At 42.5% G+C, this 26,297-nt stretch overlaps 1 protein-coding gene across 4 annotated transcripts in view; it reads left to right on the top strand.

Annotated features, from left to right (window-relative positions):
• NOL4 (nucleolar protein 4) overlaps positions 1-26,297 on the top strand; it is a 284,810-nt gene that overhangs the window by 146,252 nt on the left and 112,261 nt on the right. For all 4 annotated transcript variants that reach the window (XM_050941990.1, XM_050941989.1, XM_050941991.1 and 1 more), the window contains one exon: positions 24,468-24,751. In XM_050941990.1, the coding sequence (XP_050797947.1) occupies positions 24,468-24,751 (284 nt within the window). The remainder of the gene's footprint in view (positions 1-24,467; positions 24,752-26,297) is intronic.

Here is a 26,297-nt window from a genome sequence, read left to right as displayed (position 1 = left end):
TTTCAAGGGAAAATGCTGTTTCCACAAAAATCAAAATTTGTCATGAGAAGTTAAACTTCTTCTGAAATCTTTCAATTTTCTGTCAGGAAAATCAAAACAAAATATTTCATTTTTTGGTCAGGTTGAGCCAAATCAAAATGTTTCAGACCAGTTGGACCTTAATCTCTGCTCATTTGAGTTATTGTGGTACCACACAGGAGTTGTAAGGTCAAGAGATTATAGAACTAATTAATAGGAATTCTCTTTTCTTGAAATTTGTCTACTTTATTTAAAAAGCTCACACAGCACAGCGTCCACTTCCATTCTGATCCTACTCTTATTGAAGTCAATGGATGCTTGGTCTCCATGTTTCATATGGATCCCGTTGCAGGGAAACGTACGTAAGAGATTCTGCATTTCCAGCACTGACAAGGGGGAGGAAAAGGGGACAATTGTACCAGAGCTCTGAGCTCAGGGCCCACTCCCCCAAAATGTCTGTAATGTCTGTGTAAATAAAAGGAAATGGGAGGGGGAGGACCCCTATGAACATGGTGTACTGAGGCCCCAAATTTCTCTCAACAGGCCTGTGTACCTCCCAGGCAGCCCTCTGTACCTCAGACGACTTGGCTATCTTAGCATCCATAAATATGATAAAATGATAAATCTTGCTGTGTCCTAGCAGGAATCTCATTACAGTGATAGCACAAGTCACAAGATATCACAGTTCATAGCTTTTACTACCCTTCTGCCACGATGCAGCTGAGTCTCTTAATCAGATATTTGTCACTTGCATGTTATTAATAAGCAATTATTCTAACATTAGTGGGGATCTTGTTTCACAGTGGTGAGGCACTAAATCTCTTGATGTTTTTACATCTCTTGAAATCTTCTAAAATGTGTTCAAGCAACATATATTCAAAGGAACCTAAGCTGGGCAGAGCTGAGGAGAGAGTTCACAAGTAAAACGGGCCCACCATTTAAGAATTCATATATTTTATAGCAGAAGCAAGGTTTTGTTTTATTAGTTTTTGAGACATAAACTCAAAGTCTCTTCAATAATGTCTCTGTTCTTGTCATTTAAATATGTCAACATGTAATTTTAAAGAATATTTTTCTTTCAAAATTTTAGGTTCACAGTTTTCGCTAATTTTAAAATAGTGGTATTGAAATGTGGGATATGCAGATTATCATTTACTGTTTTAAATCTGCTTATCTATTATCCTCTTCCCTCACTGGCCAAAAAAATGTTAAATTCAATTGCCTCTAACTTTGTGTGCAGTCTATTTAGTGTAGTAGGCACAGTTCTTTCCCTAGAAGCCTGCATGTGGCTCCTATTGATTGCAGTGGGATTATGAACAAGTATCTAAAGGCACAATTTGGCTTGGCCCCGTGTTTTCTTCTAGCTGGCTTTGCAGCAGTTAATTTTTTTTAAAAAAAAGCTATTCTCAGAGCTGTGCTGCGAGTCTCATGTTTCTATATGAGGGGAAGGGATTATGTTGATTTTCAGTATTGCAAAAGGCATGGAGGGAAAAGTGAGAAGGCTTTCCTGGGCACTTCTTTGGATCTCCCTTTCAAAAGGCAGTGAAGATCCCAAGCTCTCTCTCTTGTCTGGCATGCCTATCAGAAAAGGGCTACGGTTGTTCTTTTGACTTGCAACTACATTAGTTGTAAGATTTCTGTGTTGTGGTGCTTTAGGGAACTGAAAAAATAACTAGGAGTACTTATGGCACCTTAGAGACTAACAAATTTATTTGGGCATAAGCTTTTGTGGGCTAAAACCCACTTCATCAGATGCCTGCAGTGGAAAATACAGTAGGAAGATTATATACATAGTACATGAAAAGATGGGGGTTGCATTACCAATTCTAATGAGACAATTCAGTTGAAGTGGGCTATTATCAACAGGAGGAAAAAATCAGTTTTGTAGTGGTGATCAGGGTGGCCCATTTCAAAAAGTTAACAAGAAGGTGTGAGTAACAGTAGGGGGAAATTAGTTTTTAGTTTTTATAGTGACCCATCCACTCCCAGTCTTTACTCAGGCCTAATTTGATGATGTCCAGTTTGCAGATTAATTCCAGTTCTGCAGTTTCTCTTTGGAGTCTATTTCTGAAGTTTTTTTTTGAAGAATTTACACTTTTAAGTCTTTTACTGAGTGTCCAGGGAGGTTGAAGTGTTCTCCGACTGATTTTTGAAAGTTATAATTCTTGATGTCTGATTTGTGTCCATTTATTCTTTTGTGTAGAGACTGTCCGGTTTGGCCAATGTCCATGGCAGAGGGGCATTGCTAGGGAACTGAATAATTTCAAACTCCTGAGGCCATTTTTGTGGACATAGAAGCCTGGTAGTTGTAATGGAGAAGAGGGTGCTGCTTCTTGTGGCTGACATGTGTCAGGAGAAGAAATGTAGGTTCATCATTTTGAGCTGGTAATCTTTGTTTGCACAGGGATTTAATTACTCACTGCATTCTTTTCCCCATTCAACCCTCTAGCATCTGGTCACAGTTTGACTCAGTAGTTTACTAAATTGTTGTTTATCTAGTCCGTGTGGGTTAATGTATAATGTGTCACCTGCATGGGATGTGGGTGAAAGGCAGCACTGGCATTTTATGTAATTATTGAGGGTCACACAAACACTGATATGTAGGCCAACCTTCACGTTATCCAATTCTTTAAGTGAAAATGGCTTTTCAGATTTAAAAAAAAATCCCCCAGTCCCAACATATATAGTGACATTTTATGCATAGACTATAACCTGTAGCAATTTTGCAGGATAGTGCCATTAAACCTAAATTTGATTTAAGTCATCTAAGCTGCTTCATTTCTTCACTTTTTTTTTATCATTTTAATATTTTCAAGTTTTTTGTATCCATGAATAATTTAAACTAGGGTCCAACATAACCCCCTCGAGCCTTTGGCATTTGAAAGGACTATGTATGTGCAACTTGCTACAAGTTTGTACTGGCAGACCTCAACAACTTTTGATAATGTGAGACATTGCAACCTACGAATAGTCACAGCCCAAGCCAAAATCAAAGGAAATTGGCTTGTACAGAAAGCTACATTTCTGATCTTCTAGTACCAGGTAATCAGTGGTATGAGTACTACATTTTGTAAAGTCAGTCCTGTGTACTTATCAAATGCTACACAAACTATTGTGAGCTTATCTTCTCATGGTTTGCACTCCAGCTCATACACCAGCTTGGTAACTATATCAAGAGCACCACTGACCATTCCTTTTTCTGTCCATAAATTTGTTTTTAGCATAACTCTGCTACCAGTGCCAAGATACAGCTTAGCTTCTAGTCCTTGTGCTGCATCATAGCCTCCTATAGCAGTGGCTGCATTATTGTGTTTTGCAGGTATTCAAGCAATCAGAGTCTCCAGAGATTGCAGTATTTCAAGGGTAAATCCATTTGAGGAAATAGTCTGTTCTCATTCAAAAATCTAGTGACTGTTTCCACAGAAAGATTAGACTTCCCCCACTGCATTAGTTTTGGCCAGTCTTCTGATATGCTTTCACCCAAGCTCAAACTATCCAAGATTGTTCTAAATATTTGTGGGGCCATACCTTGCTGTTCATGAGGTAAGGAAAGAAAGAAGCATTTTCAAAATTTCTAAAAAGTTACTCGATACTTGATCCTATGAATTGTCTCTGAGAGCAGCCCCATAGAATGGACCATCAGGAAATAATGTCTACTGCTCAAAATCTCCACACAAATAAACAAACATTTCTCCAAATGATTTGGTTGACATCTGTGGCATTGCTTGTCTGTATCTCACATCTTTTTTTTTTTTAGCATTCATCAGCCTACCATACTCATTTCATCAATGATAATAAAATTATAATTTCCCAAACTGTTTTATAACTTTTGAGGTGATTCACTGTCTAGCTCTTAAATTTTTATTGATCCTAGCATGCAGAGCAGAATGATTAGTGGCTTCAGAAACATTTACAGCTGCAGCACCAGTTGATACAATCAGTAAAACTCTTTCAGACTCAAATTCACTGTTCAAAGTGGAAGTAATAGATTTGATCGCAGTGCTTTTACTGCTCCCAGCTTTCCCTTTGATTATGACTTTTTTTGTCTCATTGGTTATATTACTATTTGCTACTGTAGTAAATCTAAAATCTGTTCTTTTGTGCAGAAAAAAATCACATTTGGCATTTCATATTGTTGAACATTATCATTTGTTTTTGCTGTAGGTGCTAAAATCAAAGGTCACCTGAATTGTTGTAATCTGTAAGTGGTGCTCCAGTCATGACTGAGATCTATATACCATGCATTTCAGTTTCAGCATGTCCAGTTAGTCCGTTTGGTCCCACATCAGAAACAACCAGCCATTCATGAAGAAAAGGATTTTCCTCAACACCAACTATATTTATCCTTGACTACTGGAATTTCTAACAACTGGAACTCTTGCTAAACTTTTGTCTTGAAATTATCTTTCCATGTAGTGAATCTGTTTGCCCTTTCCTCTAAGTTTCACCACAGTATCTTCAAAACGACTTACTGCCAATAATAATCATTCTGCTCTGTATTTTCACATGGTTTAACGCACAAAAAATCTAACATCATCAAGTGTTCCTTCATTTAACCCAGCTTTGTCTTTTTTTTATTTTGAGAACAATTTTCTTGCATTTGGTTGGATTATTTTCCAAATCTGGATTCTGTAGATAAAATTCTTGGCTTTCTGTGTGGATTGCTAGTGACTGTTCTGACTGAACATTAACTGATTCAAATGTCCTGCTGTAATGAAACAACGGCCAGCCCACTGAAATGTTACTTGGGCTAAGTAGTCTCGTCCCTAGCAAGTTTTTAGGGGGGGAAATTGTACTGCAGTTTTTGCAATATCACCATCCATTACATCATTACTTAGAACATTTCCAAACAATTGCTTTAGGGCTCTTGACCTGAGCTCCCCTTTTACTCATATTTAGTTATGTATTTGAATATAGCATCAATGAACAGGATGCACTGTGTATTAGTGTTGTCTTGTCAATAATGTTCATATACAAATCTATTGTGCCAGTTCACCAAAGAATCATTTCTTGGAGTTTTACGTTGCCACTTGCCTTCAGTCTTGACCAGGTATCTTGTAAGTGAAAGGGGAACTTACAATATAACTCTTCATTACTGTTTTTTTCTTATAGATAGGCATGCCATTAGCAACAACTATAAGCTATATGTAAACTTTTTCATGGCATTTTATTTCCCAATAGTATCACTTACATGCATGCATGACAGCTTCTGGAATGTCAACATGAGGATGCATTGTCATCAGTGTTGCTCAAATATTTTGCTATCATTGACCACTGTTCTTAGTCAGCACTATCAAGCAGAGAAACATTGAGTGCTTCATTGAGCCACAAAACACCAAAGATATGGGGACTTCTAGTCTTGAAAGTTGGTGTGATACAAGATTCCTTAACAATGATTTATTTGTAAAGAAGTCAGGCTGATCTTGGAAGAACTGTAAAAAAATGGATATTTGTTAAGAAGTTTTGAAATCCTTCTGTTTGATATATTTTCTGGCGTTGCTAAGTGTTCTGTTTCTGGATCTACCATTAAATATCGTTCAGGCCAGCGCAAATCAGCTGCACTTAACATGAAGAACAGTGTCAGATGTCCCAAAAAATTGCACCATGTGCAAGAGCTCACTGCAAAGTGTGTGCCAGTAGGTGTCAATACCCCACAGAGAGCAATTGTAAAATATTTGTTTTTTTCCACTTGGGGGCGCCGCTTTCAGTCTTCTTTGTTTTGTTTATGTATGTTTAGACTGTTCAATCTATTCTCTTTTACTCACACTGTTCCCTGCTGAAGTGTGGTCCATCTCTTTCAAACATCAAATATTTGAAATATTGGATTGACAATCTTAACTCTGTGTGAACATAAATCCACAGCAGTTGTAGGAAATGGTGTTATAAATGCCAAAGCAAAGTATCCAGTAATCTTAAATTTATTGATGGGATCTATGGAATCATCTGGCCATGGTATCTGCTCATTATTTATTGGCTCTGTTTACCAAAAGAGCATCCAAAGCTTCTCTGTGCTTCTAATTTTGATACATTTTGAAGAAGGTAGGTGATCAAATGCATCACTGTCTTCAGGGAGTTGCAATAAATTATGCTCTATGGGTTCTAAATCTCTGTCAAAAATATTATTTCTCTACATACAAAAGAGCCTTTCTTACTCTTTGCAAATTAGCATGGAAGTCAATGTGTACATCTTCTGAATCCAATGACCAGGGTGTGGGCGATCACTCCTAGTGGTTGGTGCCAGAGTAACTCCTAGCTGTTGGAGCTAAGGGTCAAAACTGAAGACAGTATCAAGTACCAAGCCCCTGGTGCATGGCCAGGGGTCAGAGCTGGAAATCGGTGTCAGATGCCTGGAGCAGGGCAGGACAGCAGTAACTTGGAGTAGACTGGAGTCCGGGATAGGAGGACAAGAACCAAGAATAGTAGGGGTAGCGGGAACGAGGAGCAGGCAGGAATGCAGAGCTCAGGAGTCAGGTAAGCGGGAGGGGTTATGTAGTAGCAGCCAGCCAGGGATTCCTTTAGTTGCTCAGACAACTTCCTGTTGTTGCTTCCTGGTTTATATAGAGTCCCTCAGCCAATCGGGGTGATGGATGTTTCTACTGATCAGGAGCTTTGAGGGTCGCGCCCTCTGCAAGCTAACCCTTCTTTGGACCTCTCCCTGCTTACTTAGGTGAGCTGCTGGGTTGTGGTTGTGGCCTTGGTAATGCCTGGGGATCTGTGGGACCAACTCCAAGGCCCATGATCCTTCATATTGATTTTGGAATGAAAACATGCATGAACCAAAAACAGAGGGAGATAAAGCAGGCTGCTCTCTAAGGCAGAGATGCACATCTCACACCATCTTGATCTAATCTGGCTCTTACCAAACTGACTCTGCACCCTTTCCTGCAGAGACCCCTATCTAGCAAGCAGGACAAGGTAAGTACCCTCCCCTTCCCCCGCCACACACTCTGAAAGCAAGAGCTTGCAGTTCCAACACTGTCCTCAATAACTGTACACCAATAGTACTAGGTGCACTCTGGCAATCAGCAGTTCTTCAACCAAAGTTAGATTACTTTGTTCAGGAGGCTGTAGTCTGAGATCCATGTTATTTTTCATAGGAAAAATATTACTTTACTTTCTCAATTGATTATAAATGTCATATAAATGCCTATATATCTCTTGCAACTGTTGTGATATTTGTACTACGTTAGAGGTTTTTGATGCTGATCAGAGAGGGACCAATCAGTACCAACAACTTGTTGATTTGGTCTATGACACTGCCTGTCCATTTGCAATCATAATCAGTGCACTGGTGAGATGTCCATGGTTCAGTATTTAACTGGTATGCTTTCTGGGATGGCTCTGAGCATCCTTGGCAAACTTAAAAAAAAATACAATGTATTCATAACAGACTCTTAACAATTGAGCCACACAGACTCTGTCCTGGCAGCAACATGAATTATATAGCAGTGTAACAATAATCCCCCCACAAAGTTAGCACCGGAGCACCAGGCTCTCACATCAGCAGAGTGTTCGTAAGTAGATCTCAGGGAGCCAAAGGTGCTGTGGCTGACACACTGAAGAATAAGGTGCAAGAGACTGTAATTTAAAGAAGCCCCCTTCTACATCAATGTACACTTCCTCTACCTTCTCTGGGTGTAAGTTGCTTGTCCAATATTTTTACTTGATTTTCAATATATGAGTTTTAAATATAACCGCCTTCTGCATCAGGGCCTGATCCTGCAAACCTCTATGAACATAAGGAGTACAGCTGACCGGAGAAATCTTAATGGAACCATATTTTGTTAAATTCAAAACACTCAGGTAATCAGGCTGATTTAACTGGAATTTCATTTCAGAGGAAAACTGGAAAAAACTTCTGATCATGTTGAAATGTTGCATTTCAACATTGTTGGAACAAAATGACTCAATTACTTTCTTTTTAATTTTTATAATATACATATTTTAATATATAATACAAAATAAAATAAAAAATGAAAAGAAATGTTTTGATTGACTTGAAACAATTTCCCCCCTTGCATTTTCCTTCATGGAAAACTTTAAAATTTTCAGGTTTTGGAACAAGGCCAAATCTCAAAATCCTTCACAAAACAGAACTTCTATCCTGGGCAGAGTTCTAATTACTAGTCCCATTTAAAGTAACAGGGAACCCATATGAATAAAACTGTTTAGATTTTCTAGGACTGACCTCTTTGTATTCAGTGTACTTTCAAAAATGAATAACAGTATTATAATAAAAAAAGTGCCATGAATTATTTAAGAAGATATTGTCAAGATGGAGATGCAGGAAATGTGGCCCTGATACAGCAAGTCTTACAGCCATGCTTTGCTTTATGATAAAATAGTAACATTGAGGTCACTGAGACCTCATGAGCATTAAGGTAAATGTGTAAAGGCTTTTGCCAGGATCAGTGCCTTAAAAAAGACTTAAAATAGGGTCCCACTACTCCATAGAACTCTGGAAAAAATAACCAATCTCCCAAATTAGGGCATTTAGATTGGACAGAAAAATTACCTCTCTGCCACCAACAGAGTGGCAGAGAGGTAATTTGAATTCTTTGTGATCAGAAGTATGCGAGAATCTCTTCATTTCTGCTTGTCTGATCCCTTTTAGTGAGCACACGGTACTGTAATATATAAGAAGTCTACTTTCTGTTAAGAGAAATCTTCGGTTTCAGTTCCTTTCCTGCTTACAGGAATGGAGAAAATAGGTAGAACCAGGGCCTTGTAAAGTTTGAGACCTCAAGCAACAACTTGTCATGGAAGTTGCTTAGGATATGTGGGGCCCAAAGCAATCACTTGTTATCTTTGTTCTTAAGGCCTTCTTCTTCTGTCTTGCTGCTGGAGATGGGACTGGGGGAAGAGTATCATGCTATGACCTTTCCCTCCCTCCAATCCTGCTAAGGGAACAGCAGGCTGTGGGTTGATGAGGATATGCAAGGCCCCCAAGCAGTATTTGTCTTGCTTGATCTCAAGGCAAGCCTTGAAGAGTGGAATTACAGAAAAAATTTATTTTTGAGCACCCATAAACCATAATAAACCTGGTAATTCTAATTTTAGGCCTTGACAGGGACTTTAAATGTACCTGTTAAAAATACCAGTGTTCAGAGCAGATGCCTTATAGAGTATTTCCTCCACTGACTCAAGAGCTATAGACTTGATCTTTTATCTCCCTCTTTGTCTCCTGGCAGGTCTTTGTTTGTATTGGCCCTGAAGTCGAGTGTGACAATATAAATATATACCAATTTGTACAATGGGGCAAAAGTAAGGATGGGCAAATGTATTTAGCAAGACCTTGACTCTACTCAAATATCCTAGGTTCAAAATTAGGAATCAAACACAAACCTCTTTTGTTTCCATTCTGTTTTGAGTTGGCAACATTCCAATTCCTTTCTGCTGCTGAGAGGCAGCTGTTATTCTCCAGAGTCGAGCCTTGCTAGCAGCTCAGATACTTCTACAATCCTGGGCAAGAAAGAGGAAAAGGAGGTCAATGGAGCTGTGGAATACTGAGTGCTCTTGAAAACTTTGTCACTTATTTAGGTACCTAACTATGGATATGGAGGGAGGGGCTAACTTTGAGCGCTTGCTTTTTAACATGCTGGAACTAGGTCTTTGTGCATGGTCCAGTACTACTGATTACTTTTTCCCAATTGAGCTCCTTCAGTAAAAAGTCAATGTCTCTAGCAGTCTTTCCCCCTGGTTTGAATCCTATCTTTCATACCTTCTTGAAGTGCCTCCATCTCAAACTTCTCTTTTCCAAATGTCTTCCCCCTTTGGTGCATATCTCCTTTACATCTGCAACCTTGGCTGACACTCCTATGCATATGAAACCCAAGTTTACATCTAACTGAATCACCTTCTTTTCCCATTATTCTGTTACCCAATTTACATGTGCAATTATGGTAATTGTGCATGCAAAGTAGGTGCACAATTATGCAGAGACTTTATAAATTTGTCCTTTTCCTGTGACGCTGCTTGCACTATGAGTGACATGGCTCTTACTTTGTCTGATGGCTGTTGGTGCTGTAGAGTGACAGTTCACTGTCCTATTAAATACACTGTAACATCTACCAATAAGATAGCTCTATTTTTTTTTTGGATAAACTTTCTCAAATCTACTGTTAGTTTCTGAAAAACTTGCAGTTTTGTTTAAGTTTGTTTTTCTGAAAGAAGAGGTGTCAATTTGATGTTGATTCCATTTTGGATAATATGTGTGTGTATATATATAATAACCCACTGTTTAAAGGCCACATCCTACTCCGATTGACAATGGTGAGAGTCTTTCCATTGACTTCAGAGGGAGTTGAATAAGCCCTAAATGCTGTTTTGTTCTTTCTTGCTTTTTATGTATTGTGAATGAGCAGGACTTCATCAATAAAATAATTTAGGGCCAAATCCTGTGTTACTGAAGCCAATGGCAAATCATTAATTGATTTGAATTATGCAGGATTAGGCTTTTAATGCAGAAGCTGCTTAGTTTAGTTCACAAATGGGATAATTTGCCAGGGAAGTAAGAAAAGTTATATGCATTGAAAAAGGGAGAAGGACTTGCTAATATTAGTGGCTGTAGCTCAAGTGGACTCCTTATACATATTCATCTTTCTCCTAATGTGAAAAAAATGCATTGTTGATTGAGTTATAGTTGCTTCTGGGTTTCTTAGATTACATCTACATTACACACCACTGGTGGTAGGCTGTGTCCACAATATGGTGTGCAGAAACATGTGTCAGTGAAAGGCTCTGGAGGAGGGGAGGCAGTGGGGAAAGGCTTCAGCAGCTACTTGCTGCCAGAGCCTTTCATTGTGGTGAGGAAAGACTTGGCAAAGGGGAGGCAGCAGGGAAAGGCCCTGCTGCAGGGAAAGGCTCCAGCAGCAGGAGCTAGCAGAGCCTTTCCCTGCTTCCGGATTCTATCTCTGTGGTGGGGAAAGGGCTCCAGCACCATAGAGCTGCCAGAGTCTTTTCCTCCTACCAGTGTTTGCGCCATGGAGAGGAAATGCCCCAGCCATGGAGAGCTGGCAGAGCCTTCCTTCGCTCCCCCCACCGGAGTCTTTCCCTGCCACAGAGAGAGGTTCCACAGTGGGGAGCTGCTCAAGTACCCAAGCCTTTCCTCACTTTCCTCACTGCCTTCTCCCTGCCAGAGCCTTTCCCTCCTGCCGGAGTCTTTTCCTGCAGAGGGGAAAGATTCCAGAAGTGGGAAGGCAGTGGGACACTACACTATTAAAAATAGTAGGTAGATGGGTGGTAGGCTTGGGCAAGTAGAGAGCATGTACAGTATGTACTCACAAACATACTCACACCCTTCAGGTGTGGCTTTACTCTACTTACCTAAACCAGGCCTCACTAGCTACACTGCTATTTATGTCCGTGCTAAGGGGCTATGCAGGTACGTACTCTACATGGTAGTAAAGAAGCGTGCAGTGTACATGTACCTTTAAAGTTGTGCCCTAAACTTGTGCAGAATACGTAATTTGTGATCAAAATGAAATGTACCTGAATACAAGATTTTGAAAAATTGATATTAAATGGTCACTGTCAAAGTTGGTAGAAGTGAAATCTGACCTAGTCTTTTTATTATATATCTTAGCAAAGTCCACATATATTGCCATGGATTCCCTTACCCTGCATGTTGCACTATTTTGTCTCTGTCACCATACTCTTATTCCAAAGCTGCATATTCAGTTGCTTGCAGTACTGTAGTCTTTTTAATCACCAAGTTTATCAAGGCTGGATAGTGCCCCTTTGATTTATGGAACCCAGAAAGTTACAGTATTTCTAAAAAGAATTTAACTAGCAATTTAAAGTTTAAAATATTTATTTACAGAGCATGTGGTTTTCATTAAAAAATGTTTAAACAGAAAATGCATAACTGGCAATAGAAGGTAAAGATGGTAAAATATACTTGCAATATACAGGCAATTGATGGTAAAAAAAACTGTAACTCAGAGCTAGACTGTGCCACATTTACTCACATAGGGTTCTGCACATGGCAAGCGGTCCTACTGAAACCAGTTAGACTACTCATGGTGTAAAGTACCATTTAGCAAGAGTGAGTGTGGTGGAATCTGGCCTGTTGGGGTGCTGGCCAGGGCTCAACTCTTTCCAGCACGGCGGGGAGCCACAGCAGCTCACTGCTCACTGCTGAGGTTTGGGGAATTAGTCTGGCCATGGGAGCCTTTCCTGGTGGCCCTGGCGGTAACTGGAATAAACACCATAAGCCCAGGCCCTGGGTCAGGGTGGGCAACAATGAGTCAGGTACTCAGGCCCTCAGGCAGGGCTAAGCAACCATAGTACAATAGAAATAAACCCAGCCCCTGGGTCAGGGCGGGGCAACAGTGAGTCAGGTGCTCAGGCCCTCAGGCAGGGCTGAGCAACAACAGTAGGCCCAAGCCTCCAAGGCCTGGGAGAGGGGGAGACTGCCACCCACGAGTTGGGTGGCAGGGGGGACGCAGGCCCTCCCACTCCACTGCATCCCAGCTCGAGGCCCTAGCAGCAGCAGAAGACCCACTGCTGAGTCAGTGGGGATCCTAGCTGCAACACACTGACATGTGCTCTGGTAGTGTTGCAGCCACACTAGGGTCAGCTGGCCCCGGGCTACTTCCGCACTCCCCCTCGGGGAGTACCTGAGTCATGGTGGTGTCCTCCGGGGGATCCAGCACCATGGGTTCTTCGGGGCAGTGGGCGAGCGGCAGATCCGGCAACTCCTCCGGGTAGCGGGCGCTGGGCAGGTCCAGCACCTCCTCTGGGTAGCGGGCGCTGGGCAGGTCTGGCACCTCCTCTGGGAAGCAGGCACTGGGCAGGTCCGGCAAGTCCTGGTAGCCACCTTGGGCCACGGGGGTTTCTCAGTCGCAGACTAGGCTGAAGGTGTCTGGCCTCCCTGGAGGCTGGGGCCTTACTGAGCTCTGAGGGCGAGCCTTTATATTTCCGGGTCGCCACCTGACCCTCTGAGGGGCGGGCTTAGAGCTCCCTAGCTCCACCCACTCTGGCCTCCGGATGGGCTCTTCCCTCTCTAGGATGGAAGGGAGTCACACCGTCTCACTACATGGCCCTAGAAGCTTAAAGCACCATTTGTAATACAGGATTTTTGTCCACAGTCTGAAAGAGTAGGTTTTATGACAGACAACCCTGGATTTGCACAGACAACAGCTTTGGTCTCTCAAATCTCACTCTTCCCATTCAGCTTATGCCCAACATCCTACTTGCAGAAAGAATGGTTACTTATATTACAGCAAATATGTTTTTCCTAGATGTTCTGTCCTCGTGGATCCCATTCTTGGTGTTGTTGTAATAACTGGGCCTCTAAATTTATTTTAATTGTGATCTTAACTATAAAAAGTATGTGAAAGCTCATAAGATATTACAATAAAGTATAATCACAAATGTTGATGGGAAAAGGTACAAAAAGGAGACAAACTGAATTAGTCTAAATGAAAATACTAATATGGTTTAAGGACTATGTTAAAATGCTTGGTAAAAACAGAAAATGTAGAATCAGAAATTAATAAATCAAGTTTAGTTTGTTGAACATTAGGCTTAATTGGTGGACCAAATCATCACTTCCTCTTTGAGTCCTTAAAAGAGACGTTGGGAGAAAAATAATGAAGAGCAGATGGAGGCTCCTGGAGTGAGCTTCACTGGCATGGCTGCCATCCCCACCATCTCTTGAGACCCCAGCCCTTGGTTCTTATCTTGACCAGACCAGTCCAGTCCAGAGAGAGGGATGCAAATAACATTGTCCCCTTTGCCATTTCTAGCTGAATCCCAAACACCACCTGGGATGAAATGGGATCAGACGTTCACAATAAGAACAACAACAGCTCCAGCTCATCTCAACTAACACCTTCTCTTTTACCCCAAAGGACAGTTATTTAATCTTTGATACCAATACCCTCTAAGACAGTGGTTCTCAAACTTAGGCCACTGCTTGTTCAGGGAAAGTCCCTGGTGGGCTGGGCCAGTTTGTTTACCTGCTGCATCCGCAGGTTCTGCCAATCACGGCTCCCACTGGCTGCGGTTCACCGCTCCAGGCCAATGGGGCTGCAGGACTGTCAAATCCGGGGTGTGTGTGTGTGTGTGTGTGTGTGTGTGTTCAGTCCATGCCTCCTTGAAAAAAAAAGGCGGAGGTACCAAGTGCTGGAAGCAAGTGGAGTGGTAAAGATCCTTACAGATTATCCAAAACTCTTGACCACAAAGTCAGACTTGCTGCCCTTGGTTAGGTCCAGGATGGGATGTCACCAATGAGTCAGTAGAACCTTTCCTCTCATATCAGGGTCTCTTCCTAAAGGATTCTAGCCAGTCTCTGATGATAGAAGTAGGAAGAGGATTATTTCTGCCTTGAGGTCATCTGCACTTTGAATTTGTTTACTATTCTATGATGGGATATAAAGGCTAAAGATCAGAGGGTTGCTCTTGAATTCTTTAATATGTAATTCTTCATCTGTCTTTGAACTAAATGTTGTATCTTTCAAAAAGTAGGTCTTTTGTTGTTATGAACCTCTTTTGATTCAAACCAGATGCAATCAACCAAGATGCTCTTCTCATTATAATCCACAAAGTCATGGACCTTGCAAGATATATCTGCAGCATGAAGTGACACTTTTAGTGCTGTCTTGGAGACTAAGGGGTTGGCTACACTGGAGAGTTGCAGCACTGGTGGTGTCTTTACAGCGCTGCAACTCCCTCACCGTCCACACTTGCCAGGCACATACAGCGCTGTAGCTCCCTGGCTACAGTGCTGGCTGTACTCCACCTCGGCCTGGGGAATAACGACTGCAGCGCTGGTGATACAGCACTGCTCCGCCAATGTGGCCACCAAAAGCACTGTTATTGGCCTCCAGAGGTATTCGGAGGTATCCCAGAATGCCTGTTCAGCCACTCTGCTCATCAGTTCGAACTCTACTTTCCTGGCCTCAGGTGACCCACCCTTTAAATGCCCCGGGAATTTTAAAAATCCCCTTCCTGTTTGCTCAACCAGATGTGAAGTGCAATCAGTGAAGCTTTCCAGGTGACCATCCCTCCACGCGCCATACGAGCCCCAGCATGGAGCAATGGCGAGTTGCTGGACCTCATCAGTGTTTGGGGGAAGGAAGCTGTGCAGCCCCAGCTGTTCTCCAGCCGTAGGAATTATGATACCTATAGGCAGATATCAAGGGCCATGTTGGAAAGGGGCCATGACCGGGACGCGCTGCAGCGCAGTGTTAAAGTGAAGGAGCTGTGGAGTGCCTATTGCAAAGCCCACGAGGGAAACCGCCGCTCCGGCGCTGCCCCCACGACCTGCCATTTTTACAAAGAGCTGGACGTGATACTTGAGGGTGACCCCACCGCCAATCCGACGACCACGATGGACACTTCAGAGTAGGGGGGGAGGAAGAGGGAGGGAGGAGGAAACCGAGAGTGAGGGTACTGGAGTGGGAGAAGACACCCCGGAGTCCCTGGAGGCATGCAGCTAGGAGCTCTTCTCAAGCCAAGAGGATGGTAGCCAGTCGCAGCAGCCGGTACTTGCTGGAGGACAAACAGAGGAGCGGGTTCCCGGTAAGCAGCTTTTATTTTTAGGATGGAAATTTTTCGGGAGAAGAGGGAGGATTCTGCATGTATGCATGCCTAGATGTGGAATAGTGCATTGATGTGGTCTGTTACGTCTCGGTAATCGGCCTCGGTAATCTCTTCAAAAGTTTCAGCCAGAGATTGGGCAATGCACTTGCTCAAGTTTATTGGGAGAGCCACTGTGGTCCTTGTCCCAGTCTGGCTAACATGTCCACGCCACTCGGCCGCGAGGGGTGGGGGACCATTGCAAGACACAGGCAAGCTGCATAGGGGCCAGGGCGAAATCCGCATTGCTGTAGAAGATCCTCCCGCTCTTCCCAGGTGACCCGCAGCAGCGAGATATTTTCCAGGATCAACTCCTGTGGAAAATATTGGGAGAGTGTTCAGTGTAGGTGCCCCCTGCAGCTGTTTGCTTTCCCCAACGCACAGAAACCCCAGTACAGCCCTGAAGCATTCATTCCCCCTTCCCAGGTGACCTGCAGCAGCGAGATATCTTCCAAGATCAACTCCTGTGGAAAATGTTGGGAGAGTGTTCAGTGTAGGTGCCCCCTGCAGCTCTTTGCTTTCCCCAACACACAGAAACCCCGAGGACAGTACAGCCCTGAAGCAATCAGTCCCACTTACTCACCATTTCGGGGCTCCTGTGGGTTATGTGCGCTCTCTTTGGTATGGGAAAATTATGCTATTGTGAAGACTGTGAACTCCTTCACTGTGTGGGAATAGCTGCCTGATATAAACAATGCTGCCTCTGTTAAGTGTTGCCTTTTTCGCCTTTCCACAAGCAACCTTGAGGTCTCGGCTGCCCATGTTATCAACAGCTCAAAGACTTCAAAACTTCTGGAAGAAGCCACGAAAAAGCAAAGAAGACAGGCTGCAAGCAGTTATGGATCACTCTGTCACAGAGAATCAAAAACTGTAGGACTGGAGGGAAAGGGAAAGCAGGATCCGCCAGAAAATCGCAGCGGCCAGGAAGAAAAGCACAAAGCAGCTGATAAGCATCCTGGCGTGCCAAGCGGACTCTATCCAGGTGCTCATAGCCATGCAGGCAGAGCACTATCACGCCGCCCCCGCCCCCCATCCCAAAGCTCTTTCCCTTGTGCCCCAATGTCAGCTCACAACTCCCTTCCCCAGCATCCAGGTTCTTACCACCACCAGCTGCCTCCAACACCTGTAGGTTGACCAACCAGCCCTGTGAACTATGACCCTTACCCTCGGCACTCAACCCCCACCACCATGCAGTATAGGCATCCTGAAGTGCTGCAGTCATTGCACAGCACTCCAGACAGGACATATTCAAACCTGTGACTGTACAGTTCCCCACCCCACCCCACCCCCCCACCCTTTTAGGTTCCCAAAATGTTGTGTGTCTGTCAATAAAATTATTTTCTTTTCAATAAATGAATTCTTGGCTTTGAAAACAGTCTTTATTATTGCAGAAAGTCAAAGATACCTTAGCCCAGGAAAGAAACAGGCACTGCAAATCAGCTTAGGAAACACAGATTCCTACTAACATTGTAACCACTGCACTTCACTCCTGTGCAAGGCACCAAACATTACTGTTGGTTTTCAGCCTCAAATTCCTCCCTCAAGGCATCCCTAATTTTTGCAGCCCTGTGCTGCGCGTCTCTAGTAGCCCTGCTCTCTGGCTGTGCAAATTCAGCCTCCAGGCTTTGAACCTCAGAGGTCCATGCCTGACTGAATCTTTCACCCTTCCCTTCACAAATATTATGGAGGGTACAGCACACGGATATAATTGTGGGGATGCTGCTTTCCCCCAAGTCTAGCTTCTCATACAGAAATTGCCAGCGCCCCTTTAAATGGCTCCACAGTCAATTGGCACCAGATCAGCCTGTAGTTGAACCAGTCCTTGCTCCCGTCAAGCTTCCCTGTATACGGTTTCATGAGCCAAGGCATTAACGGGTAAGCAGGGTCTCCAAGGATCGCAATGGGCATTTCGACATCCCCTACTGTGATCTTCTGGTCTGGGAAAAAAGTCCCTGCCTGCAGCTTCCTGAACAACCCAGTGTTCCGAAAGATGCATACATCATGCACTTTTCCAGGCCAGCTTGTGTCAATGTCAATGAAATGCCCACGGTGATCCACAAGTGCCTGGAGAACCATAGAGAAATACCCCTTCCAATTAACAAACTCAGATGCTAGGTGGGGTGGTGCCAGAATAGGAATATGCGTCCCATCTATCACCCCTCCACAGTCGGAGAAACCCATTTGTGCAAAGCCATCCACAATGTCCTGCATGTTCCCCAGAGTCATCGTTCTTCTTAGCAGGATGCAATTAATGGCCCTGCAAACTTGCCTCAACACAATTCCAACGGTTGACTTTCCCACTACAAACTGATTCCTGACCTATTGGTAGCTGTCTCGAGTTGCCAGCTTCCAGATTGCAGTAGCCACCCGCTTCTCCACCAGCAGGGCAGCTCTCAATCTCGTGTCCTTGTGCCGCAGGGTGGGGGCGAGCTCCTCACACACTCCCATGAAAGTGGCTTTTCTCATCTGAAAGTTCTGCAGCCACTGCTTGTCATCCCAGACTTCCATGACGATGTGATCCCACCACTCAGTGCTTGTTTCCCGAGCCCAAAAGCAGCATTCCACGGTGCTGAGCATTTCTGTGAATGCCAGAAGCAATTTAGTGTCATACGCATCAGGCGACTCGCTATCATCGTTGGACTCCGCATCACTTTGGATCTTAAGGAATAGCTCAACTGCCAAACATGATGTGCTGGTGAGACTCGTCAACATACTCCTCAGCAGTTCGGGCTCCATTTCCCACAGAAATTGCTCTGCACAGAAATCCTTGAGAGAGTCAAGATGGCGCCAAACATGGACGGAAACACAGGGATTGCTGGGATGTGAAGTGATGCATCACGGGGTATTGGGACAGGAAGCAGAATGACCCACACCCTCCGCCTCCTTCCCACAACACACGGCGCCAAAATGGGATGAGGTGCTCTGTGGGATAGCTGCCCATAATGCTGTACTCCCAACACCGCTGCAAATGCTGCAAATGTGGCCACACTGCAGCGCTGGTAGCTGTCAGTGTGGCCACACTCCAGCACTTTCCCTACACAGCTGTACAAAGACAGCTGTAACTCCCAGTGCTGCACACCTGCAAGTGTAGCCAAACCCTAAAATTCCTCTTTAGATTCTAAAAAACATTAAAATCTCTCTCAGGGATAGTGCATTGGCTGTCAAAGTCTGTTAACTGGCATTTCTGACCTGTAGAGTATCTGGATCATTTTGGGAGAAAAATATATTCTTCAGTCTTTTTGGATCTTTGTACTTTGGGGTCCATTTGGTAAACTTTGTCTGGACTTTTCATTTGCTGCCTATACAACTAAGAAATGAAGAAGGAGATGGAGGAGTATAAAAATAGTCAAAATGCCTGAAAGGGTGTTTCATATCTGCAGTCCATTATTTTAGATGTTGCATCGATGGAAGCTGGCATCTATCAAGATCCTTGATGGAATCAATAATACCCTCATTAATGGGCATTATATGCTTTTTCTTGTATCACCTCTAGTGGAATCTCCATGGTATTGGCCATCCACTTTAGGAGGTCTTGGAAGATTTTGAAGTTGTCCATCACAGATGGAGTTGATGGAACAACAGCTTCATCCGGTGATGAAAAAAAGGTCATATGTGTCACTGGGTCTTGTTATTCAAAATTGCCTGTGTCCTCATTGTGCATTTCATGATCCTTTGTGCAAGCAACCTCGGGTTGTGATAGCTGAACTGTTTTGTGTGAGGTTCCAATTTTGCAAAAGATTTACTTGTAGAATGACCCACACCCTATCATGTTGAGAAATGAGAATGAGGTGTCCAAGCTGGCCAGTATGGCCAGAGTTACATCCCGTATGAAGGTATGTGGTGCCAAGGAGGAGGCATCCACGGATTTGAGATTTGACTGACTTGTTTCTCCTATGATGAGAGATGGAAGGGGATATCACTCCTTTTTCATGAACCTCCTCCTTAGTTGGATCAGGTGATAAATTAGCAGTTCCTGGAGAAAGACTTCTGTTGGACATACACAATTATGAATAGTAAAACTCCTTTCTAGGAGGTGCTTTTTCCCCATGGAGTGGTAGAAAGTTAGGACGAGTCAAAAGTACTCAATGAGAATAAGTCAGTACCAATGAAGAGTGATGTGATGACATTGTCATAGTTGGTATCCTAGGTGCTAGTACTGTTCCGAATTTAGAAACTGCAGAAAGGGGCAAAAATCTCCAGTAAAGGAAACTCAGGCTCAGGAGAGACCCTTGGATGAGGTCAAAGGTAGTGGGACAGATGGAATCACAGAGTGTAAATTAGCCTCTGATGTTTGGGGCAGAACTCTTATTGAGGCAGAAGTGGCATGTGGTGCAGACGTAGCTACAGTAATCATGTTGGCATCCAAAACTTTAAGAGTGAATAGGTTGTTCTTTGACAATACCCAGAAGAGAGATCAGAGCCAAGCTCCAGACTTTGAATGGTGCTCTTTCCTCACATGGACAGCAGGGATTGCTGACTGATCTAAGAGAATCTGCACCACAGTTTTAGAGGCCTTTCTCTGTGGTTTCTTTGATCCCAGGGAACTTGGGTAACCTCTCAGCTAGCTGGGGCCCTTCTGACTGTGTTTTCAACGAGTGAATAGTACTCTCAGAAGCAGGAAGAGTTTGAGTCACATGCTCCCTTCATAGACTTCCCCAACAAAAACCACTTGAACCATACCTCTGGGCAAAGACACTGGGGACAGGACTTGGAAACTGTGCACTCCCTGGGGATATGTCCTTCCCCTAAACAAAGCAAATAAGCAAACAGTCTTTTGATGTGGCCATCACTCAGCAGTATAGCTACATCACTAGACAGGCAGGTTACCGGAGGACTTCAAGTCAGCTATTCCAGTGGCAGTTTGGCACCGGACCACACAGAAATTAAACTATTTACACTCCCGGTGGAGGAGCGGGAGGTGTATGCGTGTGTGTGTTGTTTTTTATCAAGGGGCTAACGAGTAGAAATAAGGCAATGATAACAACTACAACTAAGAAAATTAACAATTAAGTAACAATGACACAGGAAGTAAGAGGGATATGGAGGTTGTTCCATCTCACAGTAGGAAGGAATGCAGTGGCTTTTGGCCCTGTGGCACCTTATAGACTAACAGACGTTTTGGAGCATGAGCTTTCGTGGGTGAATACCCACTTCGTCAGATGCTTGTTATCTCATGACATGCATGAGATGACATGCATGAAGATGACGGAGTGGGTATTCACCCACAAAAGCTCATGCTCCAAAACGTCTGTTAGTCTATAAGGTGCCACAGGACTTTTTGCTGCTTTTACAGATCCAGACTAACACGGCTACCCCTCTGATAAGTGGCTTTTGTGTCATTTCCACCCCTTACGCCATGGGGGTGGGGCGAGCAATGGCATGCAGTGCATGTGCATGGCCTCAATGGATACTGCTGGCTAAAGATTCCAGTCTCACACGCGTAGGGGCACATGTGCACCAAGAGTGGGCTCCATATGAAGAGATACTCAAAGAAGAAGTTGTAACCAATCACAGCACAAAACAAAAATCCAACTGCCATCCTGACATCATCAGATTCCACACACTGCTCTCAACATATTCTATGAGCAGCTGTTCTCATGCTTGCGCGCTCTCTGTTGCTACAACAACCCACATTCTCTCCATTGCTAAAAGCCCTGGATGATCAATTTTTTTTCCGCTTCCTCCCCCAAGAAATGCTTCAACGGGGTGTGTTTTCAAAAAATAAATCAATGTAAGCTGTCCACTAGGAATATGCACAGGTTACATTCATGGAGTGTGTGACACCTAATTGTCCATTCATGCAAGATATATCATACCCACACATGTGACTATTAGGACCCAGCATATATCCCTATATTTCTGAACCTGCCAGCACCTCTCCAAATACAAACCAGTGCCTGTCGCTGAACGATGAAGGAAAAAATATTTGGTAAGGAAACAGATTTTCAGCTTTAGCAGTATATATCTGTTCAGGGGTTGTGATAGACATTAGAAAAATATGCTAATAACACGGCAAAAATACCTTGTTTGCAATTTATATGAAAGCAACAGTATGTAAGATGCTTCATAGATAAAATAAGAAAATAAATCCTTAGATCAGAAGAGTTTATAATCTGAGGGCCAGATTGTGCCTGGGATGCTCCAGTGAGGCACTAGGTGCTGGGAGGATGCAAATAGTCGCCCCTCTTTCACCTTTATACAAAGGCCAGGTATAATCACCATCACTACACACGCTGAGTGCAGGGACTGCACCACTAGGGCACAAGACTCAGCAAAGCAGATAGGAGGGGGATGGGAAGTTGCCAGGACCATGCAACAGAGCTGGTCAGGTACATGGGGTGGGGAAAGTATGCTTCACTTCTTGGGTCAGACTCACTGATCTTCTCTTGAAGTCAGTGGGACTATTTGTGAGAATAAATTCTATTCACATGGGTAAGGGTCTCTAGAGGATCAGACTCTTGGTCTCAATCACAGAACGGCTGTTAGTTTAATGTTAGTGTATTCTCTGCAAAAATAGCTCAACTGCCCAGGAATGAAATATGCTAAACTGTGTAATTTAGTTACCTTGGTAACATCTGTAAGAAGCTATCAGTGCTGAAATGCTTTTTTTCCCTTGGTTCTTTGACGGTAATTCATATTTATATTTACATATAAAAAGTGTGTTTATAGCCATACCTCTGATCATTCCCCCCCTAGACATAGATTTTTATTCCTAAGGAGAAAGATAAAAAGTGTATAGCTGTATTATTTACTGTAGGCATTTGACTGTATACAAGAGACAAGAGTTTACTATATAGGAATTGAGTCATTTGTAGGTGCCACTAAAATTACGTTGATAATACTTGTATCATTGTTTTAATGTCAGTGCTTAAGTACAATTGTTAATTCTCAGGCATTTTTCAGTAGTTAAGTAATAAAGAGCTGTTTACATTTAATACATTTTTCTGTCCTCTGTTACCAGTTACCAGTTATATATATGTGTTAACCAAGGAGTTTCTCAATCTTCCTTTGTTTGGACTTTCCATAAATAAAGTTACAATTCTTTTTTTCCAGCTTATTTTTGAGCATAAGACCTTTTGAGAAGAGTTGTAAATATTGTTCTTTATCTAAAATAATGTGTTTCTTGGATTAGGCACTGTACTAGAAGATATATGGACTCCTGTTCCAATAGTGCAATAAAACAGCCTTTATATTTCTACAGTTGCAAGTAGAGTTTTCAACATTTCATTTGATTATGCACGGTAGGGATGTGTCTGGTCAAAGGCTAGCATGTATAGTATATTTCTTTAATAGGTATAGACCTTTATCAGGGATCAACTCCTGTTTGCTGTACTTATTCCAGTGGTCCCAGTGAAGCCTTGGATTTGGCCCAGGTATTAATTTATAGGTGGTTCCAATATACGTATATTGAATTGGTGACTAGAAGATATAATATGTCCATCTAACAGTTTTGTACTTGTGACTTTTATATTTCCTATGTTCATTTATTGTTTATAAAATAAACGAACACCTAGTACAGGATTTGTAAATTTGCTATTGCAACTGTTGCTTGGAAAGTATTCTGTTATGTGGAAAGATGTTTCCTTAAACTAAAGCAGTGGTGGGCAACCTGTGGCCTGTGGGCCGCGTGTGACCCATCAGGGTAATCTGATTGCAGGCCACAAGACATTTTGCTGACATTGACTGTCCACAGGCACTGCCCCCGGCAGCTCCCTGTGAGTGTGGTTCTCTGTTCCGGGCCAATGGGAGCTGTGGGAAGTGGTGCCTGGATGCGAATGGGCCACAGAGATGTGCTGGTCACCGCTTCCAGATTTCATTGTGGGAGACCAGATTTCATGGTCTGTGATGTGTTTTTCATGGCCGTGAATTTGGTAGGGCCCTAGTTATTGATAAACAGTCTTGTGGAACCTGGGGAAGAGTGTGCACCATTAGCAAGCCAGAGAAAGTGACTGTACAAAAATGCTGTTGAATGCATCCAGTAAGTATACTGAGGCCAGATTCTGCCACCTTTTCCTACATTGCGTAGTACATTGCTGTTCAATGAACCCTGTTGATTCCAATGGGACTGTTCATGGAATAAGGCATTGAAAGCACAGGTCGCAGAATCTGGCTCTGAAAGGTTAGAGAAAAATATAATTTTAATTTCAGTTATAACAGTCTTAGAAGTTACTTGTAACAACAACATACAAAAATTTCAGATGAAAATCTGACTTTCTCTTAGTCTTTTATTGTAATTTTTATTATTTCAATTATGATTGATGTATAGTTTGAGAACAACTGAGACATGGTCTTTGTACCGGGAATCAACTTTCCCAGTATAATGTCTGATGCTAGCAATGAATGCACAAAGCCGGGGAACTAAGGAATTTTTATGTTACACTACTTAGGACAGATTTTTTTTAAATGGCCATTTCTGACTATTTAAACATTTAGTCTGTAGTAAAATATCTTCCATCTCCTTGAAAACTGAGAGCCAGATTCTTCCCCCTCACCACCTGCAACAACACTGACTTAAAAAAATGTAATGCTACAGTGATGGACTTGGTTGTAAGAGCCTAAATGGATGGACAAGGGCAGAAATTTGCTCCTAAAAGCCAGTGTGACACTAGTTTTTGTGTGCACAATTGCACTAGTTTGACAGCCCAGATCTTTCCCCCAACTTTGACTATAATTCCATAGATTTATTTCCCAAGCTTAATTTTACTTGAAGACTAATGTGTTTTATTGCAAAAAATGCATTAGATGTTAGACATCATTCAGTTTTAATTTTGCTATGCAAAACATTGTGAAGCTATAAATTCTGTTTGATTGGGTACAGAGTTAACAATGGTGGCAGGTTACTGAAAATATGTATTTTTTAATAGATGATTCAGCTGCAGAGAGTTTTAATGGCAATGAGACCGTGGGACACAGTTCCAATGCTTCAGGTGGAATACACTGCAGGGAGATGGCAGAAACCAACAGTAATGGCAAAACAGATCTGGAGCAGGATGAGCAGCCTCTGAACCTGAGTGACAGTCCCCTCTCTGCTCAGCTGACTTCAGAATACAGACTAGATGATCACAACAGTAATGGAAAGAACAAATACAAGAACCTCCTAATTTCTGATCTCAAGATGGAAAGAGAGGCAAGAGAAAATGGAAGCAAGGTAAGATGCTCCCACATTCTCCAGATATAAAATGTATAGCTTAGAAAAGGAAAAGATTTACAAGATACACCCAAAGGTTATTGCCAGTTGACCATTTAATGAAATTTGTGCAATATGTGTCGCATTGTTACTTAGATCCTGAAGACCAACTTGCATGCACCAGTTTATATATACAGTATATACATATGTCATGTTTAGACACTGACAAAAGTTAGTGTGGTTTCCTTTCAAGAACAGATGTTATAAGGTGTTTTACAGTTTTTATAAACTATCTAAGCTATCCATCTGAAATAGTCTTAGAAGGCCATCCTATCGCATGTACTGTATGTCCATAGAATGAATCGGTTTAAATGTACAATGTTTATGCCCCTGTGGATCATTACATGGAAATCACCAACATATGAAAAGAACTGGATTTGGTTCCTTCCTGATTGTTTGTGTACTATGCAGCCACCCAACTTGAATTAAAACTGACAAGTTGCTCTATGAAGCTGGAATTCCCTGAGGTCTTTTCTCTGTAGTCTCCATGTATGGGCAGGAGAAAAGTAAGGTGGTTATGTTGTGGATAAAGACAGATCCTGCATGTTAGATACCTAGCCTGCTAGGAAGGAATTTGTCATGAATGTGCATTCTAAGGAAGATGAAAAGATGGTCTATTTAATTTTCCGTTGGTTTGCTCTGCTCCTATTGGTGACACGTCCTGCTTTTTATCTGACACTCTCAATTGGATTAGCACCTTCTAAAATTCAATTATTGCTATTGTAATACTGGATCAAAATGCTATTAATGCTGGTCACCAGCCTTCAGTAAAAGGCTATACATTAGCCTGGCAATAGGTATACTTTGAACTCCTCTACATTTTCTTGCAGGGCTTTGTAATGGGAGTGATGTGGAAAAAGCTTCTTCTAGATATGTTCAGAGATGTGCCATAGTTAGTGCTGTCCAGAAGACAACAATTCTGTTTCACTGTAACTTTTGAGGTTTTGAAATTTGTGGTTCTTCTTCGAGTGCTTTCTTATATCGATTCCAATTAGGTGTGCGTGCTGCGCGTGCGCGATCGTCAGAAGATTTTTACCCTAGCAACACTTGGTGCGTCGGCTGAGGCGCCCCCTGGAGTGGCTGTCATAAACAGATAGCTAAGGGTTAATGTCTCTTACACCTGGAAAGAAGTAACTTGAAACACCTGACCAGAGGACCAATCAGGAAACCAGACTTTTTCAAATCTGGGTGGAGGGAAGTTTGTGTCTGAGTTCTTTGTCTTTCCCTCTCAGCTATGGGAAGGTTTTTTCTATTTCCTGCTTTCTAATCATCTGTTTCCCAGTTGTGAGTACAAAGATCATAAAACAATAGGGGTTATTGTTTTTTTTCTTTTGTATTTACATGTGTGTAGTTGCTGGAATGTTTTGAATTGTATTCTTTTTGAATAAGGCTGTTTATTCATATTTCTTTTAAGCAATTGACCCTGTATTTGTCACCTTAATACAGAGAGACCATTTTTATGTATTTTTTCTTTCTTTTTATATAAAGCTTTCTTTTAAGACCTGTT

This window comes from Gopherus flavomarginatus, chromosome 2, assembly GCF_025201925.1.
Source record: "Gopherus flavomarginatus isolate rGopFla2 chromosome 2, rGopFla2.mat.asm, whole genome shotgun sequence".
In the NCBI taxonomy this organism is placed as follows: domain Eukaryota; kingdom Metazoa; phylum Chordata; order Testudines; family Testudinidae; genus Gopherus; species Gopherus flavomarginatus.
Note: the sequence above shows the minus strand (reverse complement) of the source record. Positions and strands in the feature narration are given on the sequence as shown.